Source organism: Colias eurytheme, chromosome 20 (assembly GCF_061535395.1).
Source record: "Colias eurytheme isolate Ceu_HAF_F1 chromosome 20, ilColEury1 Martin Lab GWU primary, whole genome shotgun sequence".
NCBI lineage: Eukaryota > Metazoa > Arthropoda > Insecta > Lepidoptera > Pieridae > Colias > Colias eurytheme.
In genome coordinates this window covers 42663-66600 of record NC_142999.1, presented here as the reverse complement: position 1 = coordinate 66600, position 23938 = coordinate 42663, and the positions used below count along the sequence as shown (strand labels likewise).

The following is a 23938-nucleotide window of genomic DNA, read 5'->3' as shown; positions in this document are numbered from 1 at the left end:
GGGTATTTTTAATTATTATGTATATGCAATTAGTAATGAATAGATGTAACGTTTCTTAAAGTATTTCCATGAAATAACACTGTAGTTAGTATTTGAGGAAATTACCTCTCGCAAAATCACGCTCTATGCAAATCAAGTTTCAGTTTCAGTCTGGAGTCTCCTGCGTAAACTTTTGAAATTATTAAAAAAATGCTTTTTATATAATACTAGCGGTCCGCCCCGGCTTCGCCCGTGGTACATATTTCGCAATAAAAGGTAGCCTATGTGCTTTCTCAGGGTCTAAAGATTGTCTGTGCCAAATTTCATCAAAATCGGTCCAGTAGTTTATGCGTGAAAACCATACATACATACAAACCTTTCCTCTTTATAATATTAGTATAGACTATAGGTGACAGGAGGAAACCGAGGGCTGCAATTTGTTTTAAAAACATAATATATTAATTTAAATAGTTTTTTACTGAAAATACTCACATCATTGAAATCGTTTAAAACTAATTAAACCTGAATTGTTTCAGTGAAGCAACCGTTTCTTAATAATAAAAAGAGTTTTTTAAGTAGGAGCGTATTTTTGTAGTTACTTTTACACACAAAATATTTTGCATCAATTGAATTTCGGCGAGTAAGGGTCTTTCTGCGGCAGGTGTCGGCTACAGCCTTCAGGTAGCAGGTTGTTATTTGGTAAACGTGGGAAACGTGGGTTGTTATTCGGTAATAATGACAGATGTAGGTATCAGTTTATTTATGTATCTAGCCTGTATCTCGGTTCAATGTAATTAGAAAGTTTTCAATTATTAGAAACATTAAGGAACTTAGGAAGTACCTGAATTAAATTCTTATGTTTTTAATCAGAACTTATAATATGTATTATTTATTTTTCTTAAAAAGCTGGGATTTTAAAGTATAATATAACTTTAATTTAGAGCTTTGCGAAAGCTCCTTGCTACAAATGCGAAGGTACTAAACACAGGACCGAAAATGTTTTTATCCCACAGATAATATAATATTATGTACCTACTATACTAGTTCATACTAAAGAGAGTCAACCTAAAATAAAAATAATAACGAACAAAACTTTAATCGCAAAAACAGCAGCTACTTAATGCAGGTTACGGGGATACGGTCTATTATACGAAAAAAATCAGTTCAAAAATGAAATTGGGATCTCAAAAGTAATTAATCATAGTCATAGAGCAACGATAAAAAATAATATGGTTCGTTTGTTACAGATGTTATCCGGGGGTCAGTGACCCCGGCGGACGGTAATTGATGACAATCGGTTCTATGGCATCGCGTATTTGTAGATACTTACTTAACAATTAAAACTATACTATTCAAAGATATTATTTTTACATACTATCAACATACCTTTTAGTTTAGATAATTTTGCTAGCTATGCAGCCTGTAATGAGACTCACTAGTGCAAGTATGAAACACTAGTGCACTCATGTGGCACTAGTATTTATTCCAGACAACTCCCAGATGAGGATACCAAACTAGAGCCCTCCTTCACCTGGGGATATCTCCGTACACGTGCATTCAAGCAGAAAGTATTTCACCGGTCACACACTCACACTACACAAAGTATTTCACCGGTCACACACTCACACTACACAAAGTATTTCACCGGTCACACACTCACACTACACAAAGTATTTCACCGGTCACACACTCACACTACACAAAGACGTAGGTAGGTACCTAGTTTATCGGCAAAAAAAAACTTAATGGCTACATTGTTGCTTAATCATTATTTTCTAGTTACATTGTTTTATAAATTACTAGTTAAACTTTTATCAGCTATACCTATTATACTACTCTTTATCGAAATATCCCATTTTATAAGAGTACGTCCGCGTCGGTTATGGAAAAAAAAAACAGAACCAAGAAGGGTCCTCCCCTACCTTATATCACGGAATAATCGCTTGAGCTATGGGTATGTGAATTATTGATCATACATAATACATAATATTAGGAAGAACAGATCAAGAATATCTCTATCTACCTACCTAACTCTACAAGGTAATTAGTAGGATCTATGCATTTATTTTTATTCCAAAGAAACAACAAACATTATTAACGAAATAAAGCCTCAGGTTCTCAATGGTAATATTTTATGGGTCTTGTTTATTGTGAGCAAGTGTCCTAAATACTCGGTTGTACAACATTGTGATAAGTTGTGAAAGCATCGCATTAGGGACGACCTAATGTGCGCACTCGAGACAATTTATATCAATCTAAGAGGCCATAGGCTGCCGGCCCGATACTTCTAATAACTAATAAAGTAACTAATAAAAAGTATGTTGTTATTAGAAATAGAGAAACTGGTGTGGTAAGTGATAACCAAAACAACTAAAATCGAAGTAGACGACCTCCACTAATCGAACGAATCGACGAAATCTACAGAAAAGTATTATTAAACGATATTATGATAATATTTTTATAAGTTTCAGGAAGCATCGACGTGACTACAATTAGTTTTAATATACCTAACGATTACCTACGTTAGTGTAACGCAAAAGAAAACATTTCTTGTAATTATATTAAAATAGGTATTACAGTAGGTACTAGGTAGACATACTTTTAAAAATCTAATTTATTATCTTTTCAAACATAGGTAATATAATAAACCTATGTTGAACCTATGACGTGAAGTTGTGAACATACTGGGTAATTTTATCTTTTTTGGCATTATTTTTATATTCCATTCAAAGACCTAACTATAGTAAATGTTACCATACTGAATTGGCCTATTTTTCAGCTTAGCACACAAAAAAATAAAGCATCTACCGCAATTATCAGTCACGTCACCATGAGTAAAAATCTCATCGTAACTAGGTACTCGGCGAAAAATTAAAAAAAAATGTCATAACTCCGATAATACGAAAAATCGCATAACATCTGCGCATGCCTCTACCTCCCAGCATCAGTATATCACTACTTTTTGGGACACCATGTTTTGGAACACCATATTTAGAGGTTTGGGACACTAAGATTAGAGCCATCTATGGTACGTGTAAGGTATGGTAACTTATATTTAGCTGCTGCTGTAACTTATATTAACTGCTTACAAAAAATATTAATAGATGGCTCTGTATCAAATCTATAAACAATAAAAGGTACTCAAAAAATTGCATTTTTCATATAGGTAGACATTGTATCTGAGCTAAAAAAACATTTCAGACACATTTTTTTACTGTTTTATTATTATAATATTTATAGACAATTTTAAATACAATTAGTGTGATACCCATTTGTAACAATGTCTTCCAATTTAACGATTTTTGTGGGACTCACATCCGCCAATACCACAGAGTAACATATTATTATGTATATAATATATAGTTACTACGTAAATAATACGTTAAGTCACAGAATAATAACTAGTAGCTAGTTAAGCGAAGTTTTGAAGATAATATTATGTAGAATCATGCGTAAAAATTCCGTGTTCTATGATAACTCTACTTTTTCTTGCAATATACATATAAGTAATTTACCTACTAGATATCTTTTTGATCATGCTAAAGAATTTTTTGCATTGATACAAAAAATTGTAAGTACAAAAATGTCTCTCATTTTTGTGATATTTTAATGGAATAAAAGATTTATTTGCGTTAAGAAGATGAAGAACATCTGATATGTTAGGTATATTATTTACTATATGTATGACTGCAACAGCTCTTGTATGCTATAATTAAACTTGGTCTGGTTTTAGGTTTACGCCATCAGCGTTGCTCGCAAGACCTAGTTTTAATTCATACGTATCTCAATATGAAGTGATTGATCACTGCTATGCACAGTTCGCATCCATTGAAAACTGAAGGCTGATTTGACCTGACGAGAATATAGGTGTGAGCGACATCTCCGGCCGGCACTGCGCTTCGTTTCAGAGCCTACACCACGAACAGGACCGCATTTGTGTTATTTTTTGAGAAATTATCCACAATAATGGTTAATGGAACGGACAGTTAGTTTAGTCTGACTATAAGCATAAAGTTGTGATTCAACATTGACTTAACTACCTACGCCAAAACTGAAACAGCTTCGTGTTTAATGTTGTAAGAGCGGAATGTCGGCCTACTACCTATCCGAAAAAAGGAGCAACTTTTTAAGAATGTTGTGGTGAGATAATTGAAAATATAAAGTTTTACATACAAAACACAATGAAGACCCTTTGCTATATTTATATGACGTCATACTATGGATAATATCGGTTTAAATCCCTCCCTGGCGATGAAACAAACCCTTCAGGGCAGGACTGGTGCCTGGCGCGGCAGTGGCCTGCGACCTTCGAACCTCGAGGTGCTTCGCTTATTTGTCCCATATCCTCTCCTTTCCTGAGTTCGGTGCTTACTCCTTGGTGTTTCTTGTGGCATTCTTTTCAGTGTTTAGTTAAAATTAAAGTTGTAAAAGTATGTTCGTGTGTACTAATGAAATGTTTGGGAAAATAAAGTGGTTATAAATAGTTAAAAAATGACCGGAAGATCCGACGCATCGACTTCTACGGATGACGTGTTGAAGGTGTCAATTCTTTATTGTTAAGAAAGAAATACCTAAGCAGCATTTATAGTTTACGATTGAATGTTTGTAAACCACACAATTAGAAATAACTGTACGCTCTATCAATGCAGCTAGGTAAAGTTTGTGAGGATGGTTGTGTGTTACTCTTTCACACAAATACTACTGAATCGATTACAATGAAATTTGGTAGCTGAAGACCAAGAATAAGACATAGGCTTATTTTTTATCCCGGAAATCCCACAGGATCAGTAACCATGCGGGTTTTTCTTTGAAAGCGCTGCGAAGCCGCGGGCACTAGTACTTACAATGTTATTGTAGGAATAATATGAAATTTGTGTATTAATTGTTTACTTATTAGCTATATTATTGTTCCAGGGTCGCCCCCTCTGCCTGTTCTACTTCACCCACCCGTTCGGCGTGCTGTCCCCCGAGCCGCCCACCATCACCACCGCCCCCCCACACATCGCGCGCACCTATATCAACATGGAACCGGCTCCCTTCTGGCCTTCATCAGATGACTATGAAAGTTCCTCTTCTCAGACCTTCACCGCAACTGTCCCAAAAAACATCAATCTTCGAAGCTATATAGATCTCCGAAGGGAATCTATGTCTTCTCTCTTTTCCAACGACATCTGGCTGAGTTCCAGCGACAGCACGCGGTTCGAGAGGCGCATCCCGTACAATAAGCTGCCCCCCTTGCAATTCCCCACCAGAGATGCGGCGGTGGAACAGTACAGTCCGGAGGTGTGGCCGAGGAAGTGCTACAACCCCGAGCGGTTCTCGCTACCCCCCATAGAGCTGCCGGCGGACGCCGGGGCGCCGGACACGCCGCCCAAGAAGTGCCGACGCGAGCTGGGCGTGAAGAAAAGGCGAAGATTAAACAGTGTTCGTAAAATGATGACAGGCCTCATGAGGAGAAATGTTAAAGGTACCTATTATTATTCTATTTTAATTCCGTTTAAATTATAACAAACTAAATTATTAAAGATTTAAAAGAAAATAACAAAGCCAAATATTATTATGTCTTCATTAATTTTATAATTAGTGTGAAAATAATATACTTAATAAAGTAATTGTGTTACGGTCACAGTACATGCTCCTGAATGAAACTGAAATCCAACTCAGACGTGACTGAAGCTACCTGGCTCTAGTTTGCTCAACTGCTCTCTGCTGACAACGAGTTTTCTATTATTCACGTTCTCGAAAGAATATTATGATTTTATGCAAGCATAAATTGAAATGAAGGCGTAAAGTTGATTTTAAATATTATACAATGTTACACTACTGCGTTCAGAGCAGTAAGTTATTTAATTCTAATTTGATATAAAGCATCTTCTTACGACTTTTCCGAAATTCCCCAACAACAATTTGGGGTTTTCGTATAACATCTATAACTAACTTACCTTTTCGTCTGCGTATTCAAAAGAAAACCTGCATAGTTCCCGTTCCGTTAAAAACTATTCTACGTGCCAAATTTTATTAAAATCGTTTCAGCAGTTTTTGTGTGAAGCAGTAAGAAACAAACAAACATACAAACTTTCGCATTTATAATATTAGTAGGATGAGAAGGTATTTAAATCAATTTTGCAACTAGTAGCAGTTTGGGTAGAATAAAACAGTAAAAGCGTATAAATTATTTAATATCTTATGCTCTTATATTTACGGTAACGTCATTCTAAAATTCGCAACGACAAGCAAGAAATAAAACGACACCAATATAAAAACGGCTATACCCAAAAGAAATAGACAGGCGAACAAAATATTGTCATCCAGCACTGCACACACGCACACCGCGGCCGCGACTATCACCAAAATCACCCAGAAGAACACCATGAACCAAATGTACACTTCACAAAGAGAGTCACTTTCGTAAACTCCAGCAAAGATAAGGAGAACGTGCACGGCTACCAGCAGTACTCCTGAAATGCCGCTGAAATACCGCATTATCTTATTGAGCGACCGGGGCAAACCTTGCTCTTCGGCTCGCGCCATGCCGTGGCTCGTAAAGGCGTAGAAAAACATTGAAGATAAAAGCAGACCCAATATCCCAACGGTGATCGCTCCGTGCCTTAACGGGACGCAGCAGCAGCAATCCTGCACCTGCGGGCAGTCGTCTAAAATATATCCCATATTTACACTTTTGATCTTTCAATTCTGATAGTTGTCCACCGTGTGTACGCCCGAAAATGACGTTATGTCATAATGTATATTATGTAAAAATAAGGCATGGACTATTATATAGAAATTTAGTACGTTATTTATGTGGTTATTAATATTTTATACGGTTTTCTCTTTTTGTAACCTACATGCAAGTTGCAATAATGATATAGAATTGTATTAACTATGTTTATTGTATCAATTTTCTCTCAAGTAATACTGTGGATGAAAATAAAATGATAATTATATAAATTCTCTTTAATCAAGTCGCTCAACAAAAATTTTATACTTACATTAAGTAAATTGTTGGTGTTACATACATACATTTTTAGAAGAAACTTAATAGAATTTTTATAACGTGTTCAATGTTCATATGGTAACGCTATGGAAAGATGTTCCAAATATTTACTAACTACACAGTCAATTTGTTCACATTAAGTCTGAATTGCCATCACTGTCACTACTGCTGCCGCTCTCCAGCGCGTCCCCCTCCGGCACCATCTCCATCTTGACCTCCCGCGCCGGCTCCTCCACGAACGCAATGTCCGGGCTCGTGTATGCAATGGACGAACTCCTGATCTGCTGGATCACCTTCAATATCTCCACCTTCGCGGTAAGTTTCTCATCGTCAGTCATTTTTTTGAACGACGGTATGAGAGACATCAGGAAGTGTTTATCTTCATCTATGTCCTTTTTGGAAGTCGACGGTGCAGGTGTCGCGTCGTGGAGCTTGCGCTTGAGTTTTTTAGGTGTCTTCTTCTCTTTATGCGTGTCGAGGAATTCACTGAGCTTGGGTTCCACCTCCCCCTGCACCTCGCTGGGATGGGATGGCTGGATATGCGGCAGGAGGAACAGCATCTGCTTGAAGTACACGTAGCGTCTCTTCTTGATGGGGTATCCCTCGCGTATCTTCTTCTCGATTTCTACCTGCCGCCTGAAGGTGTCGCGGAGGTTGCGCCATTTCTTGGCCAGATCTGAAACTATAGACGGAACGTTATACGCTTAAACTCTGACTAAGATAATATTACTTGTATAATTACATCCAAATCTATCTTATTGCCCACAATGCAAAATATTGGACTCGTATTTATTAACATTCTTCAATATTAAATTACATCTTGGAGTAGATATAGTTTTAATTATAGACATTGGCTAAATAGAAAAGTATCATAGATATTGCAATAATAATGTAAAAATATACCAAGATATTATAAATCTGTATCATTGATTTATGACTAGAAAACAAACATTCTCCGGACGATCACCACAGGATGGAAAGCTTTCAAAAGAACTTAGGTATGTAACAAGGTCTTTTAATAAAAATTCAAATTCAAGGTTTCAATCGTCAAAGATTATAATCTTAAGAACATTTATGTTACATTGCTTTGCATTATATAAAACTAGCCTTCCGCCCGCGGCTTCGCCCGCGTTTTCTAAGAAAAACCCGCATAGTTCCCGTTCCCGTGGGATTTCCGGGATAAAACCTATCCTATGTGTTAATCCAAGTTACCCTCTATATGTGTGCTTAATTTCATTGTAATCGGTTCAGTAGTTTTTGCGTGAAAGAGTAACAAAACACACACACACACACACACTCACATCCTGATAAACTTTCGCATTCATAATATTAAGTAGGATAATAAATCAATAGGATATAGCCGCGGGCAATGCACATTAAAATAAAATAAAAGCTTGGGAGGAGGAAATTCATAATAATAATATTCATATTATTCACATCAAGAACAAAGCACGTAAAATTTTTCTTCTTTTTTTTTATTGTCGATACTCGATAGGGAAGCGCTTGACCACAATCTCGCGGCTCGCCTGAGTACTGACTACTGGTACGCGCTTCACTAAAAGGTACCTTTTCACACTACACTTGAAATTTTATTTAAAAATTATAATTTCACGCTGACTTTTGTTTGTTAAATTATAACGTTGTGTTGTTACTTGTTGCCTACTCCATAACATATTATCTGGCTTCCAACTTCAGCTTTTTAATAGGCTCCATAAACGGACCTATTGAAAATGAAAATGAAAATGAAAATGAAAATTGCTCACAAATTTTTTGGTAAGCATTGTTGGAAATAACTAGGTTTATAAATTGTAGGTACCTAGTTTGTGAGGAAAATAATAACAGTTTAAATACCTATTATTTATTTATTCCTATATTTGTATATGTTTCCGCGCGATTGACAGGGTTTTATCTTATCTTTAGAGCTCACGGTTAAAGTTAGCAACTCGTCGTGTTAATTAAATGTGTGGTGTTTGTTTGCGTGTATAAAATATATATTCCCTAGGCACCTAAAGTATAGTTTTCAGTGAACTTTTTTTTAATTCAAAGTTAAGACTTCAGTTACTCTTACCCTTTATTTCCTTTTCACTATCGCCAAGTTGCTCCCACTCCGGTATCAAGTTTTTCGCGACTTCATACCAAACTTTAGTTTTAAAATGGAAATTCAATCTCTCCGGATTATCTTTTTGGTATAGAACTGGCCATTTCTGCACTTCCTTGATCACATTCAACGGTTGAATGTCCTCTAATATTTTCTTACACTTCGGCATCGACATCGTAAGTCATCGCGTTCATTCAAATATCGCGCGCCAACAACGCTAACACATCCTGCGCTAACCGTGGCGCGGCTATCGCTCGGGGACGAACTTAAATCACTTTGATATACCTTTAGCACAACTATTCAAGTTAATAGACGATTATAACTGTTAGAAGTAAACATGAGCTGTACTATCACGTACTATTAAGCAGATTTTAACACTAGTGAGCAAAATTTAGCATTTATTTGATAAAGAACAAATGGTTTTAAGATAAACGTAACAGAATGGCGTCCGTCCGAGCCGACGGGTGGTGCGACGTCATGCGAAGCGATCCGACGCGGGCCGGTGCGGGCGAAGGGACGCGGCCGCGGCGGCCCCCGCCCCGCGCGGCAGCCCCCACCCCGCGCGGATGCTCGTGCTGACCTCGCGTCGCACGGTACGCGGCACGATCGCACCGCCGCGCCAGGCCACGCCGCGACCACCGCGCCACCGTGCGGGGCGCGCCAAATTCAATTCTGAATACGCAGTTAGTCGGCCGGATAAAGTTTAGATAGAGATTTGGTACCAGTGCAGTGCAGAGTTGAATCATTAAGCATGTAATACTTGCATATTATGCGTATTTTCTGAATATATAATATATTATTATTAATATAATATTTTGAAAGGTATTTCATAACTCTGATTTATTGTGATGTTTTAATACTCAACGCATTCAATAAAACATACCAATATTTTGACCTGAAACATTACAGTTTATTGTAGGAATATGTGCTTGTAGATATTTTTAACTTGGTACCACACCAAGTTAAAAATATCTACAAGCACATATTCTACCATAGGTACCAACCTAGATTAAATTATAAAATAAATAAAAAGTCCGAATGTATTGAAATGGAATAATAATTAATAACACAAGCCTAAGCAAAATATTCTATAGTAGGTAACTACCTACTTACTATTATTTCAATAAACAGAAAAAGAAAAAAAGAGTTGATACAGACTATAAGTAGTTTTTCAATATATGTAGTTAGTTACAATAGTTAGTCAAAAACATATTATATGGGTTTTCAAATAAATAGACGACACTTTATAATTTATTTAATAATAGATTTCTGTTGTTTGTTAAAAAACGAATTGTTCGAGCGATAGGCGAAAGCTTTCATTCAAAGCGCAAGATCTTGCCCATGCGCGTACATGGTGTTATCCCATAATCCGATATCCAGTTCGGGGTTGATAACTGTACACTATTGTATAGCGTATACAAGCAGCACCACATTGTATACAAATAAGCCACAGCAAAAACTACAAACAACGGGCACATCTGGTTGTCGCTGATACGATCGGCCGCAACTCGTGAGCTCGATACAATAACCTGCCGCAGCCCACAAGGCGGGAGCTTTGCGCGGAATTATGACATTACATAGGTACATAATATATCGAAACGCAAATTTGATCGTAACTAATTTCTTTTGAAGATAAATAACTTAAAAAACATTTATCACTATACTTGATAGCATGTAGATTGTAGAGTTCAAGTTGCAATGCAGCGTGTATACCTAATGCAATTCAGCTAAGAAAGTTTATAATATGTCAAATTCGTGTTAAATGTCACATATATAGACTAGAGTAGATAATTTTTGAAACAAAAAAAAATCATCAAAATCAAAATCAAATTTGAGAAGTGTGCCTGATTTAGTAAAAGCTAATTTTCAGACTGTTTGTATGCATTTCCTTAGAACATTTACTATGGTGGTGTTTATTTTTTTTACACCATATGAAAGTAGAGATTTCAATGAATAAAAGGCACCCCAAGTTTTGGAAAAAAGCTGATATTTTGACGGGTGACTTTTCGATTGAAAATTAGGTTGTTTTTTTGGTATTAATTCAAAATAAGGCGAAAAAATAAATATTTTCAATCAAATAAATTACAGTGTATTTGGGACATAATAAAGTAAGTTTCCATCAAATTTCGTAGAAAAAAAGATAAATTTTGAAGTAGATAGAAATAAAAGACCAAAAACTTGGTTTTTTGAATTTTTCACCTAAATTTTTAGGTTATGTGAAAAAATTGTAAATACAAAAGTTGTAGAACTTTTAATTACCTACAACTTTGCCATTGAACTTTTTTCTATAGGACTTGTAGTTTTGTCGGAAATCGAGAGAAACCATTTTTTTCTCTTAAAAGCTCCCCCCTCCCGCTTCCCGAACTCGGATTGACCGTAATTTATTTTTCCTTACATTTTTATCATATTTCCCTCCTTTTCTAATGGGTTTCATCCGACTGCGATTTTTTTTATCTTTTCATTATTTTCAAAGGCTTCTACCCCAGTCTAAATGAATTTCGTTCCAATAAGTATTATATGGAAAATCGCTACAATCCCGTGGCATATCCCGCGGCGGCCGCGGTGACGAGACAGTATGTCGGTGACTCACTCGCGAGTGGCTCTCAAGTCTCGACTCCACGACTTGTCTCCCACTGACACCAATGTCATGTAATTATTACTTACTTACCTGCGATGTGATTATATTTACATTTTAACATAATTTATAATGCCCTGGTTTTACTTAATCCTGTTAAATAAAAATAAAGTTATAAAGAAAATTCTAGGTTTAATATTAAAAACTACTACTTTTACTTCTTCATGAACAAAAAATTAAATCTACTTTTGTTGGCGCTAGGTACACCTGTCGCCGACTTCAACATAATAAGCTGTATTGTGCTATATTCTTGTTTTGATCAAGATCGAGAACAACTATAATCTTACCAGTAATTCGTTAAAAATTAAAAATATTTATCTCTTTTAATTGTCCTAGTTTCACTTGACACTAAATACCTACGGTAACTAAGTAATTAATACTTTAAAGTTTGATTCTCTGATACAATAAAGGTTGCGTAGGCTGTTGTTTCTTAGAAAGCGAGTGGTACGAGGAAGTTCGTTCTTGGAATCGATCAGTCCGTATGTGGAGCGCTATCTAGGGCTTCGACACTTTCACACGCAGTCGCTGGCTCTTCCGATACTCGCTAGATATTCTGCGTCTCTATGCAAACATATTGCGATGGAGACTATGTATGAGTATATTCCGTCTTGAATTGAGGAAAAATGTTAAGTGCAAAATTTTGTAGCTGTAAGTATGAAGAATTTACAAAATAGGATGTTACATAGGTATTTGTTCAAAGTTAAAATATTAAACTATAAATAAATAAACGAACAAAAAATTGTATAACTACATTTTGATTGTTTTACTATTATTATTTGTAAATAAATCTGTATAAGCTCTACATTAGTTCATTTGTTTGGGCGCAGCTGCGCAGGCGCAGGGGCAGTTTGGAGGTGTTGGTTGTTGATATCGGAAGGTCGAGCTTACGAAATTATAACAACAACATATCTTACACGACATTAAACGAAAGCGAGCGATTTAAGAAACGATTATTTACTTTAAACAACGTGTACAATGAATTACGAAACAAAAGCGACCTTAAAACAACACATAAACATTAAAATTTCGTGGATATAAAAAACACGGAAGTATTAAAATGTTCAATATAAAATATACATAGGTATAAATAAATTTTGCATTTTGTTCCATATATGTGTATGTAACAAAAAACAATTATAACGGATAACTTAATTATAAATAGGTATTATTTTTGGATTTGGATTCAATTAACAAGTTTAAATACTATAATGTATATTTAAGAAAAGGCAAACCATTCACTACATTTGAATGTAAAACTGATATTTAACTCGCAGATTGCAAGCAACACATGCGTTCAAGATCATGACGAATATTTTGAATCGAACCCACTCCCTTTAAGCCGAAGGTCGCTCTACTGCGTCTGCACCATACTCGTCAAATTACACATGTAAATGGTATAAGCACGTTTAAGTTACGAGATCGCGAATGTATTTAGCGAGCAAGGTCCGCGCGAGGCCGCCCGGCCAACCGCCCGGACACGACTTTTTATTCTTCTCTTTTGTCCTCTCTAGCTCGCCCTTACACGAAGCGTCGTCTACAATGAGCTTGTAGACTTTAGTTATGAGTTATGACCATTAGAAGGAGCTACACTAAGAAGTAGGTAGTACAATTATTGAGCTAGGTCCTGGAATAAAAAGTCTTTTTATAATGCGACGATAGAATTCAATAATTGCAGTCATTTTTAGGTAAAGGTATGTGCGTAGCTGAGCATAATATTATGATGTAGATCGTTTGCATTAATCAGACTAAAATTAAATAAAAATTTTCAGAAATAATTTCTTTGTTTTGAATTTAAATGATATGAAAATCTCTTTTCACTGAAAATCCAAAAATGCATTGAAATGGGTTGGTTATTAATTGATAATAATATGTTGAATTAATGAATAATCCTCATGACTTTCGCTGACTCTACGATGGGGGTTGCAAAAAAACATACTCTGCAACCACATTTTTATAATAAACATATACAAATGTGGTTGTAGAGTCTTTGTATTGTTTTGAAGAGTTCGATGAAAAGAGAGAATTTCAACTTGTTATGCATTTATTGGAAAAAATATTTCTTAGCGTGACTAACTTCAGGTAACCAACCCTGAGCTAGCTTGAAACCTTCATTGCTTCATTGTAGACCTTTCAGAAAATGAGTCGATATTCGGTAAACTGAAATACATCGGTGCTATCACAGCTTTCTTAGAGATTGGGCTTCTAAACAAAGCAGCAATGTACGTGGGAACTCTGTAAATTACGTTGAGTTTCAGATATCGCTGGGTTAATGGGTTTTACTTCAATAGTTTAAGGTTTGTCAGAACAGCAGACTGCAGAACTCACCAGCCAGTATTTCTCGATCGCTCGCGGACAGCGGACGTTATCGCGCGTCAGTTAGAGCCCTCGCGGCTGAACTGATCTGAGCGTAACTTTACTGAGTGATAGTTCATTACACCGGCAGAAAATCCCCCTGGGAGATAAGCCGGCTAGTGAAGTGATCGAAGGAATTAGAAAAGTTAGTATCGATTTTCGTCGTGTCGTGTTTATATTTGATTCAGTATGTTTATTATTAGCCCTATAAAGGCTTTTTGTGTTGCTCTATTCATTTCAACTCTTACTTTTTTCACGTTCGTTTGTTTTAACTTAACTACATCCATATTCCTACATTAATTAATTTATCTTTTATTTATTATTTATTAAATCTTAGCCTATATTATCGCGTCATTCTCAAATAAAGAGAAATAACAGAAAACTACGAAATAACTACTAATTACGAAACATTTGACATTGTAAATAAGATAAATTAAAAAAATGCTATATCTACCTAGTTACCTATTTAAAAAAAATAAATACATATATAGATACAGTAATTGAATTAATTGTCAGTATTTAAAATTAAGAACTAACATTCATAGCAATAGTAAAAGTGTGAATGATTAATGGAACAATCATTTGGATAAAATTTTACCTCTTTCTCTATGGTATTTTTTTCTCCACAAAATGCTTGTATTCTAATGTAGACTCTAGGCTCTAGGTAGAGTCGAGGGCCGAGGCGCTCATATACATATTATGTATTAGGTATAGTTTAATCTGTTTGTTTAATGTTGTAACGTAACTAATGGGAATCCTTACGTAAGTACAGTGTACACCCCTCAGTACATACAAAACCGCATTGTAACCTCAATCCTTTTCATTAAAACAGCATTTAGGTCGTCCTCGTTGTTGTTCGTGTATTGCTTCTTTTAGTTACAATATTAGATTTAAACGGCCCTAGGACCTAGACCCCTCATTTACCTAGCCCTATGCTAATGCAAATTATTCTGCTTTATAGCATTTCTTAAATATGTAGGTCCGTACATCGTTAATCGTGATGCTCTATTCAAATCTACCTTTACAGAATTATTAAATGTGCATATTTTTGCCTAATACCTGTAGGCTTTATGTACATTAATTATATATTAACATTTGTAGATTAAACATAAACCCAATTTAATCACATTGAAGATTAAACAACATAAGGTCGCGTATTCGATATCCGCTGAAGACAAGAAAATAACGCACAAGGTTTTATTTATATTATTTTAAAGTGGTCCAATGAGCAATACGGAAGCGGAATTATCTATGCTTCGAGCCCTCCGGGTCTGGCTTACACTACATTAAAATTATGATAATTAAAGTTCCATCTTGAATCCTTCTTTATAATAGTGATAGAAAATTGAGATATCACCATTTATTATATTATCAAATAAAATGAAATTCCAGTCTGTAGTTCCTTTATTATCCAATTCGGGTCGAAGTATATTAAACAAAATGAACCATCATCTTTTTCATTGCCCGCTACGAAAGATTGCAAGGAAAATAACTATTTATTACTTATCTTTTAATTGCGAAGTTTCATGCAATAATATCGCGAGTCTTCGAGTCGTGAAAAAATGTAGATGCTTTTTGTGTCAGAACTAAAGGTCATCTGTCACTTCCTATTAGAGATGGGCCGAACATGGGTTTCACCGAATACGAACATTCGGCCGAATATTCGGTAAAACTTTTAACCGACCCGAATATTTTGTATATATATATAATAAAATATCTATATTTTGCATTATATTATTATCTTTTTACCAACCTACTTTAATGGAAAATAAAGCTTAAGTGACGACAAAATCAGAAAGCTATACTCTAAAATACTAACCTTATTACACTGTAGTACACTGTTCACTCAAATCATGATAATACAGGGTCTACTTAACAGTAAAAACTTTGCTGAAAGGGGATTTAGACGAATATTCGACAAAGCTGCCGAATATGCCGAATACCGAATATAAAACGAATATTCAGCCCATCTATAGCCTTATATTCTTGTACTTCATTATAGCTAGTTCATTAATTAATAAACAAGAGTGCAATTAAACGATCACGTTTATAATTAACTATCATTCAATTTAAAATTTCTCAGTATTCTTTTGAAAAAATGTATGTAGTTAAGGCGATTCCATTTGTTTATTCAGTTAGATTTTTTCTAGAACCACTTTTAAATCATCATGACATGGTTTTACTCTTGTTTTACTATTTACCATCGATTCGGAAAATATTTTATACCACGTGAAAGGTAAGACGTCAGACGAATTTAGACAGGAGCTTCTACTCATGAAACTGAACAACTTTTTTTCTACAAATTTGCTGAATTCGTAGAAAAAAATTTGGACTTTGTATGGAAATCGGTCAGCTGATTAGCGAAGTTTCCTTACAAAGTCCAATTTTTATTTTACGAATTCAGCAAAGTTGTCGAACAAAAGTTGTTCAGTTTCATGAGTAGAAGCTCCTGTCTAAATTCGTCAAACGTCTTACCTTTCACCCTGTATAAGAACCGGCAAGAAAATCCATAGTTGGTCTGTCTTCGGCTTAGATCATGATCTAAGGTCTTCGGGTTTTGATGGGCATTTATTGTATAATTTTATAAGCAATAGATTATTATTACTTACAGATCAAATAAAATTGATGACTTAATATTTGAGTGCATTAAACGCGGATTGATGTAACTTACGATCACACGTGAACGGATCGATTACAACGGGTCACCATGAAATTTGACTTTGATTGCAAAGCATTAAATTTCGTAGTTTAGGTCGTAATTAGACGGAAAAAAAATATATGGCATGAAAAACTTTGCTTTTGTGCTTAGAAGACTGATTGAAGGAAATTTTTAAAAATCTCGGATTTTAATTTTTTATTGAAAATAAAACTATTGAAATAAAAATGTTTATTATTTTTATTAAGTTTTACTATCAAATTAGCTTACAGAGAAGTGGAAAATAACTTAAAAGTGCACACTTTTTCTTTTTCTTTTATGTTCATAGCTACTTTCTCTCTATAAACCCCAAATATAGTCGCCCATCATGTTTTCATTGTATTGGCCTTGATAGCGTTGTACAAAATTCATGATGTCCTGATGGAAACGTTCTCTTTGCTCTGCGGAATAGGCTCCCATATTGTTTTTAAATTTATCCAAATGAGCATGCAGCATATGCACTTTTAATGACATCCTGCAGCCCATGGCCTTAAAATTTGTAATTGGAATTTGCCTTACCTTCCAAACACCTTTTACAATATCTACAAGCAACATGTGGAGCCCATGGCTTATCTTGATTCCGTACAGGACAGTCAAAATATGCTTCATAGGCTTCACAGAGAACGTGAGATGTCTTTAGTTCATATTTCACGTCTCGAACTTTAATAAATTGACCACATATAAAACAAAATGCATCAGCATCGTATTTGCACTTTCGTGACGACATTTTAAGTTATTCTGGGCTTGTAAATAATACCTGATGGTTGTTTATCACTCGGGTGCCATCTAGCGGCACAGTGTAAACGTTAATATCCCACTCTCACCGCACGGTTTTTTTTAAAAATTAAAATTTATGAAAAAATTGAAAAATTTGTATTATTATTATAACTATCACAAAAGCAAACTTTATACCGAAAAAAGGTATTTTCTTTTCGTTTTTGTGCATAACTAACTGGAAAATAATAGTATAAACTTTAGGACAAAGAACGAAAATTTTTTTGTCGAGTCGTGAATTACCTGCCGATAAGAGCTAATATGCTTCCACCGCGATAACACCGCGCAGTTCTCGGCTGATGGCGACGTGTATCCTGCCGCTAAAGTAGGATTTGTTTCTTTATATCAAGCTTTTAAATTGCTTCACGTGTTTGAATGTAACCGATTCATCATAAGAGAATATTTTTCAGTGTATTTTAAACGGAACTTTCATAAAGGTTTTCATGAAGGTTTTATTAGAAAAACTGCAATAGTAACTCATCACAACGGATTAAAAATAAAATACCAAAGCATAGGCGCATTGGCGTTACTTAACTTTTTTTTAAATCACCAACAATAGAGAACTCCTAATTATTAAATTAGATTTTTATTTCTGCCTTTGCTACCATAAATTGCTTAAAATTTATTAGATTTTTAAGCCTTCGCGATTTTGATAGCATTTATAATTAGGGCTCTACCTTGATATTTTTACTAATAACAAAAAAAAAAATACATTTCAAACGCATACTAAGGTGAATTATACAAACTTTTCATTCGTTGAATATTCATAAGAATTCTAATAATCTAGAATCCATAGTCATGGGGGTCTCATTTGCATTATAATCAAGTTATTAACCACTCTACGGGTTTATTTTTTAGACGCTACCTAGTTCTTTTGTCACGTAGATCGTCTATCAGTACTAGGAATCCTAAACACTTATGTTAGGTTTCACCCAAAAACTATAAATTTTGGCAAAAAGATAATGTGAGTATCAGCCCGGTCGAACTAGACCTAAAAATAGTGATCAAATAACAATAATTCAGATTTGGCTTTCCGAATGTTGATGGAGAGCTGGGGCTGCTATAACAAAAACAAATTTAAAAATGCTTCGATTATTGATTACCATATTTTAAATGTCTAATTTGACCGGGATGTATTATGGATTATCTCAAACTCTTTATATAAATTGGATACATTGTCGGCTGAGAATCGGAGCTAAAGCTAGTATAAAATTAAAGTGATATTATTATTTTTAAACCAAGCAACCAAGCCTCCGCGGCCGTCGCGTCGGTGCTCTCGCGGCTCGCCTCTCGTACTAATTATTATTGATTCTATAAATTACTTCATATTCACTAATGATCTTGTACAGGTTATACATAATTATTCAAAAACAAATTTATATAAAAAGAAAGAAAAACAAATTTAAATCACTTCCTGCAGTATTAAGGTATGTTATGTGTGATGATTAAATATATTATTTAGAAGCTCTAGGCATAATGAATTTTGTGCATGTTAATTGTTTAATCTATACTAATATTATAAAGCTGAAGAGTTTTTTGTTTGTTTGTTTGAACGCGCTAATCTCAGGAACTACTGGTCCGATTTGAAAAATTATTTCGGTGTTAGATATCGAGGAAGGCTAGGCTATACATATTATTACGCTAAGACCAACAGAAGCGGAGCTGAACGAACGCGGGTGAAACCGCGAAATAAATAAAGATGATGCTGATAACTTCGTTTGCATGAAAAAAAAAATATTGCGTTTGTCTTTTTTATTTTAAAATTTATATAGAATACCATGGCACGAAAAAAAATAGAAACACTCATACAAAATCTCACGTAGGTACGTATCGTACGTATCCATCGTCCACCGTCGTAGGTACATTCGAACTGTCTATTTCCACTATTAGACTAGAAATGTAAGGCCATAAAAAGAAATCTGAAATCTGTGGCGCGCTGGGCGCTGGGCGCTGGATGTGAGTCACCCCCAGAGCTATATTTGCGTTGCAATGCGGGAGGCGGCGGGTAGGGCCGCCCGCTCACAACAACTTAGTTATGTTTGTAACATATTTTCACTTTGTTTAATCTATTGAAAATTGGTTGCTCTATTATTTTTAACCGACTTTAAAAAAGGAGTAGGTTATCATCAATTCGGGACATATTTATTATTCACTAGCTTTCCGCCCGCGGCTTCATCCGCGTTTTCAAAGAAAAACCCACATAGTTTCCGTTCCCGTGGGATTTCCGGGAAAAAACCTATCCTATGTCCCGGGGTAAAAAGTAGCCTATGTCCTTTCTCGGGTATCAAAATATCTCTATTCCAAATTTCATGCAAATTGGTTCAGTACCTAGTTAAGGCGTGATTGAGTAACAGACAGACAGACAGAGTTACTTTCGCATTTATAATATTAGTATGGATATGTCGTGGCCATATCGTAAATTTGGTCATTTCATGATATGATTGGCCATTTCACGAAATGGTCGCATTTCGTGAAATGGCCAATTTAGTTTGGCCACATCATGATGTGGCTTGAGCAGATCAATGATAAGAAATCGTTTCACGATATGGCCAACTAAACGCGCGGTTTTTTCATGAAATGATCAAAATTATTTGATCATATCGTAAAATAGTTACATTAATCATTGGTAGAGGCGCTGCAAGCTCTGTGTTTATGTGATAAGATGGCGGCCGCTGGCGAAAATTTAATTATTTGCAGTTAAAAACTTCATAATTCGTTTAATAACAATATGAAGAAAGTCATAGCAAAGAATTTACGACGGTTCGAGTACTATGGAAAATGTGGATATCTTATATGTATTGAAGAAAAAATGCGTCTTAAAATAATTTAAGACGCATTTTTACTAAAGTATTATAATTGTTTGTTTTTTAAAAAGCGATCCGCTTCTGGCACTCGCCGGCCGCTGCCGCGGCACGCTCGCTTTGCTCGCTCGGCTCGTGCGTTCTTTATTAAAGTCTAACCTAACCTAACCTAAATGTTTTCTATTGCAAAAACCATTCGCTTCTGGCAGTCGCCGGCCACTGCCGTGGCACTAACTTATATGACAATAAACAAGTTCTAAAAATATTCAGAATTATTTAATGTTTTATGGACTTTATATATTTTATACGATCTGGCCAAATGTGGATGACCATATCGTGAAACGTTGACGATTTAACGATCTGATCAAACCATGTTGGCCATTTCATGAAATGCGACCATTTCGTGAAATGGCCACTCATATCATGAAATGATCAAATCTACGATATGACCACGACAGATATATGCATAGGGACTAAATTATTTATTATTCAATATTTTTTTCAAGTTTAAAAAGATGTCAGTTATCACTTATAATACCACAAGAGCTTCAAAATTATCGGGCATTTTCTGATAGGTTCGTTGCAAACAAATGAAGGAGTCAAGTTTTTAGTCAAGGTTAAAAAATCACGAGCGCGAAGCGCTAGTGATTTTTCCTTAAAAACTTGACGACTTTATTTGTTTGCAGGGAACCTTGAGGGAAATGCCAGATAATTTTGAAGCTCGTGTGGTATTCGGGGGATTATTTTTCCGTCCCAAATGTCGGCCAATAATTTCACAATTGAATTCAACCTGTCAGTTTGACGTCAACGACCAGAGAAAATTTTCAAAAAATTATCAGTATAATACCATGTAGGTACCACGTGACGTCGAATGGTGCAATTCTTTTGGTCGATATTGGGGTCGGAAAAATAATCAACATAATATTTCCATACTAACATCTAAGGTCTTATAACACTGGTCATGGGTGAGTTGCGATGAGATGGCGGATGGAGTCTGAGCCCTGGCGAGCGTAGCGGCGGCAGGAAGCTGCACTGAACCGCGACGCTCAACTGATTCACATCTTAATTGCTCCGAGAGCGCAGCTTTAGTTCATTACTTTGATAATCGCCTTATTCATCGGTCACACATTTGCGAGCTTTACATTTGGCTACGTTGCTGGCCGTGGCTTCGCTTGTCCTTCTATTTAATATAATAACAAAAAATAATAGGAGATCCTAGCACAGACAGAAAGTACATACTATTTTGAGAAAGATGTCTAATGCTTAGGCCCCAGGGTAGGTATAAGTTATAGTAAAATAGTTTAAAGGTAAGAGAATGGTCCATGATAAAATAGATAACATTAATAATTGTATTTATTAGTAACTTACCAAGCAACATTACATAATATTCATGTTGGTCGTGTACGAATTCCCGAACGAGACAAACATTCCGGCCTTCGAGTAACAAAGCTGGCGTCAACAACTTGTGAGAAAAATAGTTTTACCGTAATCTAGTTCACGTCATAGGTATATCGGTTTAGTTTACATATTCATGTTGTTGGTTATTTTAAAATATAGGTAAATATTCTTTCATCTAACTACACTAATATTATAAATTATCTATGTATATTATTTAAATATAGCAATTAGCAAGGTATAAAGACTAGTACACCTGTCACCACCGCAACTTTTATATGTTTTCTTTTTCAAATCTGCTTTTTAATAGTTAGGTAAGTTGGGACTTGGGTACTAGTAATACTTTTTAAATATTTTTTTGATACTGTAGACTACATTAGAACACACACAACAACAAAAACACTTTTATTCAATACATATATTTTTTTTTCACTTTTATTAAAATAATATATACCTAGTTCATATTTTCTATCACAGTGGTGCCTACTTTATAGGTGGTTTACCTACTTTACCTATATGTGTACACTAAACTAGCTGAGCCGACAGACATTGTCCCAGTGTCTTCGCGCAAATTGTTAAACCCGTGAAGTTTTCATGGCCGCGCGTTATGTTTTCGCATTTTCTTAATTTTATTGGCACAGGTTTCTTGAGTTCTTCTTTCATAAGATCTTAGTCCTGACACTGACAAACACATCAAAATAAGAATTATCTAAATTGGTCCAGCCGTTCACGGGTGATGCTGTGACTAAGGGAAATAGGAATTTATTTTTTATAAATAGGTATATTAAATAGAGATAGAGATTAGATAATATTCAAACAACATGACATAAATATAATAATCTTTGTAATAATGTGAATTATATTATACCCTTTACCACTGCAACTGTTACTATAGTTACCTATTGGCTATTACCTATTCTGTGCCTTTACACAGGGCAGGTAGATATCTACCGCCGCGCCGTGGCTAGGAACTTTTTTCACAAATTTCTTTAGCATAATGAGCTATGACTAAGCTCAGTGAGCCCTCCAAATGCGAAGGTCGAGTCTGCCTCATCGAGTGGGCTTTGTGCCTTTTGTTCCACCTTTAGTGTACCTACCGGTGCACGATGGACACTAGCCCCATTCCCTGTGATAAGGTGAAAGCAGTTTCGCATTTTAATCAGAAATGTGCTTTCCTTGAAAAATTTATGTAATTTATGACTATTAACTTTTTATGGTTTCACACAATATGTAAGAAGATTAATTATTAATTAACATTCTGTGTACTTTTAAAGTCTCTAAGCATGTAAAGCTAATTAAATATTATGGGCCACATAAATAAAGGTCAATTATATGAAAGATCGTAATACATAAACTAAAATTTAAGACACAATTCCACCGCGTTAGGTAAACGTATTAAATCCAATTTGCTCATTAACTAAGCTTTATCGGCTCATTTTCTATCCCAAAGCCGCATAATACGCAAATGGCGGCCATAGACCGTCGTTCAGCGCTGGTCGCCATCACTGGGAAATAGCTTACATGTACATCTGATACGCTATAATACAGTAGCAGTTGTCCACTGACCTTTATAATATATTATATATCATGAATCATTCAAGTCAATAGAAACTATATAATACAGATAATATTAATCTGACCGAGTTGAATCGCGTCTTTCACTTTGTCGTGTCGACTACAGCTGACTACCTACTGGATGACTGTTAGGTAATAATATATTGCGTGAATTCCAATCCAAATTCTCCCCTTATATATTATTTTATATTCTCACATAATTCTAAAAATTTGACATGGGAGCTGGTATGTATTTAGCTATTATAATTAATTATACAGAGTGTATGCCTAAAGCCGTACGGCTACTTCGTGGAGCCCGCACAGTCGGCGCGCGGCGCCCAGAGGTCGCGAGAAGGCCCAGCGCTGACCTCAAACCTCACGCCATTCGCACTGACACTCACACGAACACCATTCGGCGCCTTTACAGGGCTGCCCAGTGCCGATCCTAATCTTAGTGCTTTAATTTCTGCTAAAAAGGTCTGTTCTGATCACGATTGTGCGGATCACACTTCTCATACTCATTGAGCACAAGTTGTTGACACAGAAATGAGTTATCCTTAAATCCTTTATTCCTCCTCTATTTCCACGGTCGGTCCCATTGTTGTTAGAATAGAAACGCAAGTATCTTTGTGAATACTGAATTAAATATTCATCAACATTC

The 23938-nt window shown here is 35.5% G+C and overlaps 2 protein-coding genes across 2 annotated transcripts in view; one reads left to right on the top strand and one right to left on the bottom strand.

The window, feature by feature from the left end:
• Positions 1-6918: 6918 nt before the first annotated feature.
• Positions 6919-9543, bottom strand: LOC149899414 (uncharacterized). The gene is made up of 2 exons (XM_090113762.1): positions 9042-9543; positions 6919-7655 (listed from the first exon to the last, which is right to left on the bottom strand). The coding sequence occupies exons 1-2, from the start codon at positions 9244-9246 to the stop codon at positions 7105-7107; spliced, it is 756 nt and encodes a 251-aa protein (XP_089969888.1). The 5' UTR covers positions 9247-9543; the 3' UTR covers positions 6919-7104.
• A 4499-nt stretch (positions 9544-14042) lies between these two features.
• The window catches only part of LOC149899413 (uncharacterized), a 32218-nt gene continuing 22322 nt past the window's right edge, over positions 14043-23938 (top strand). Inside the window, exon 1 of the mRNA XM_090114019.1 lies at positions 14043-14203. The gene's annotated coding sequence lies outside the window, so the exon portion shown is untranslated. The remainder of the gene's footprint in view (positions 14204-23938) is intronic.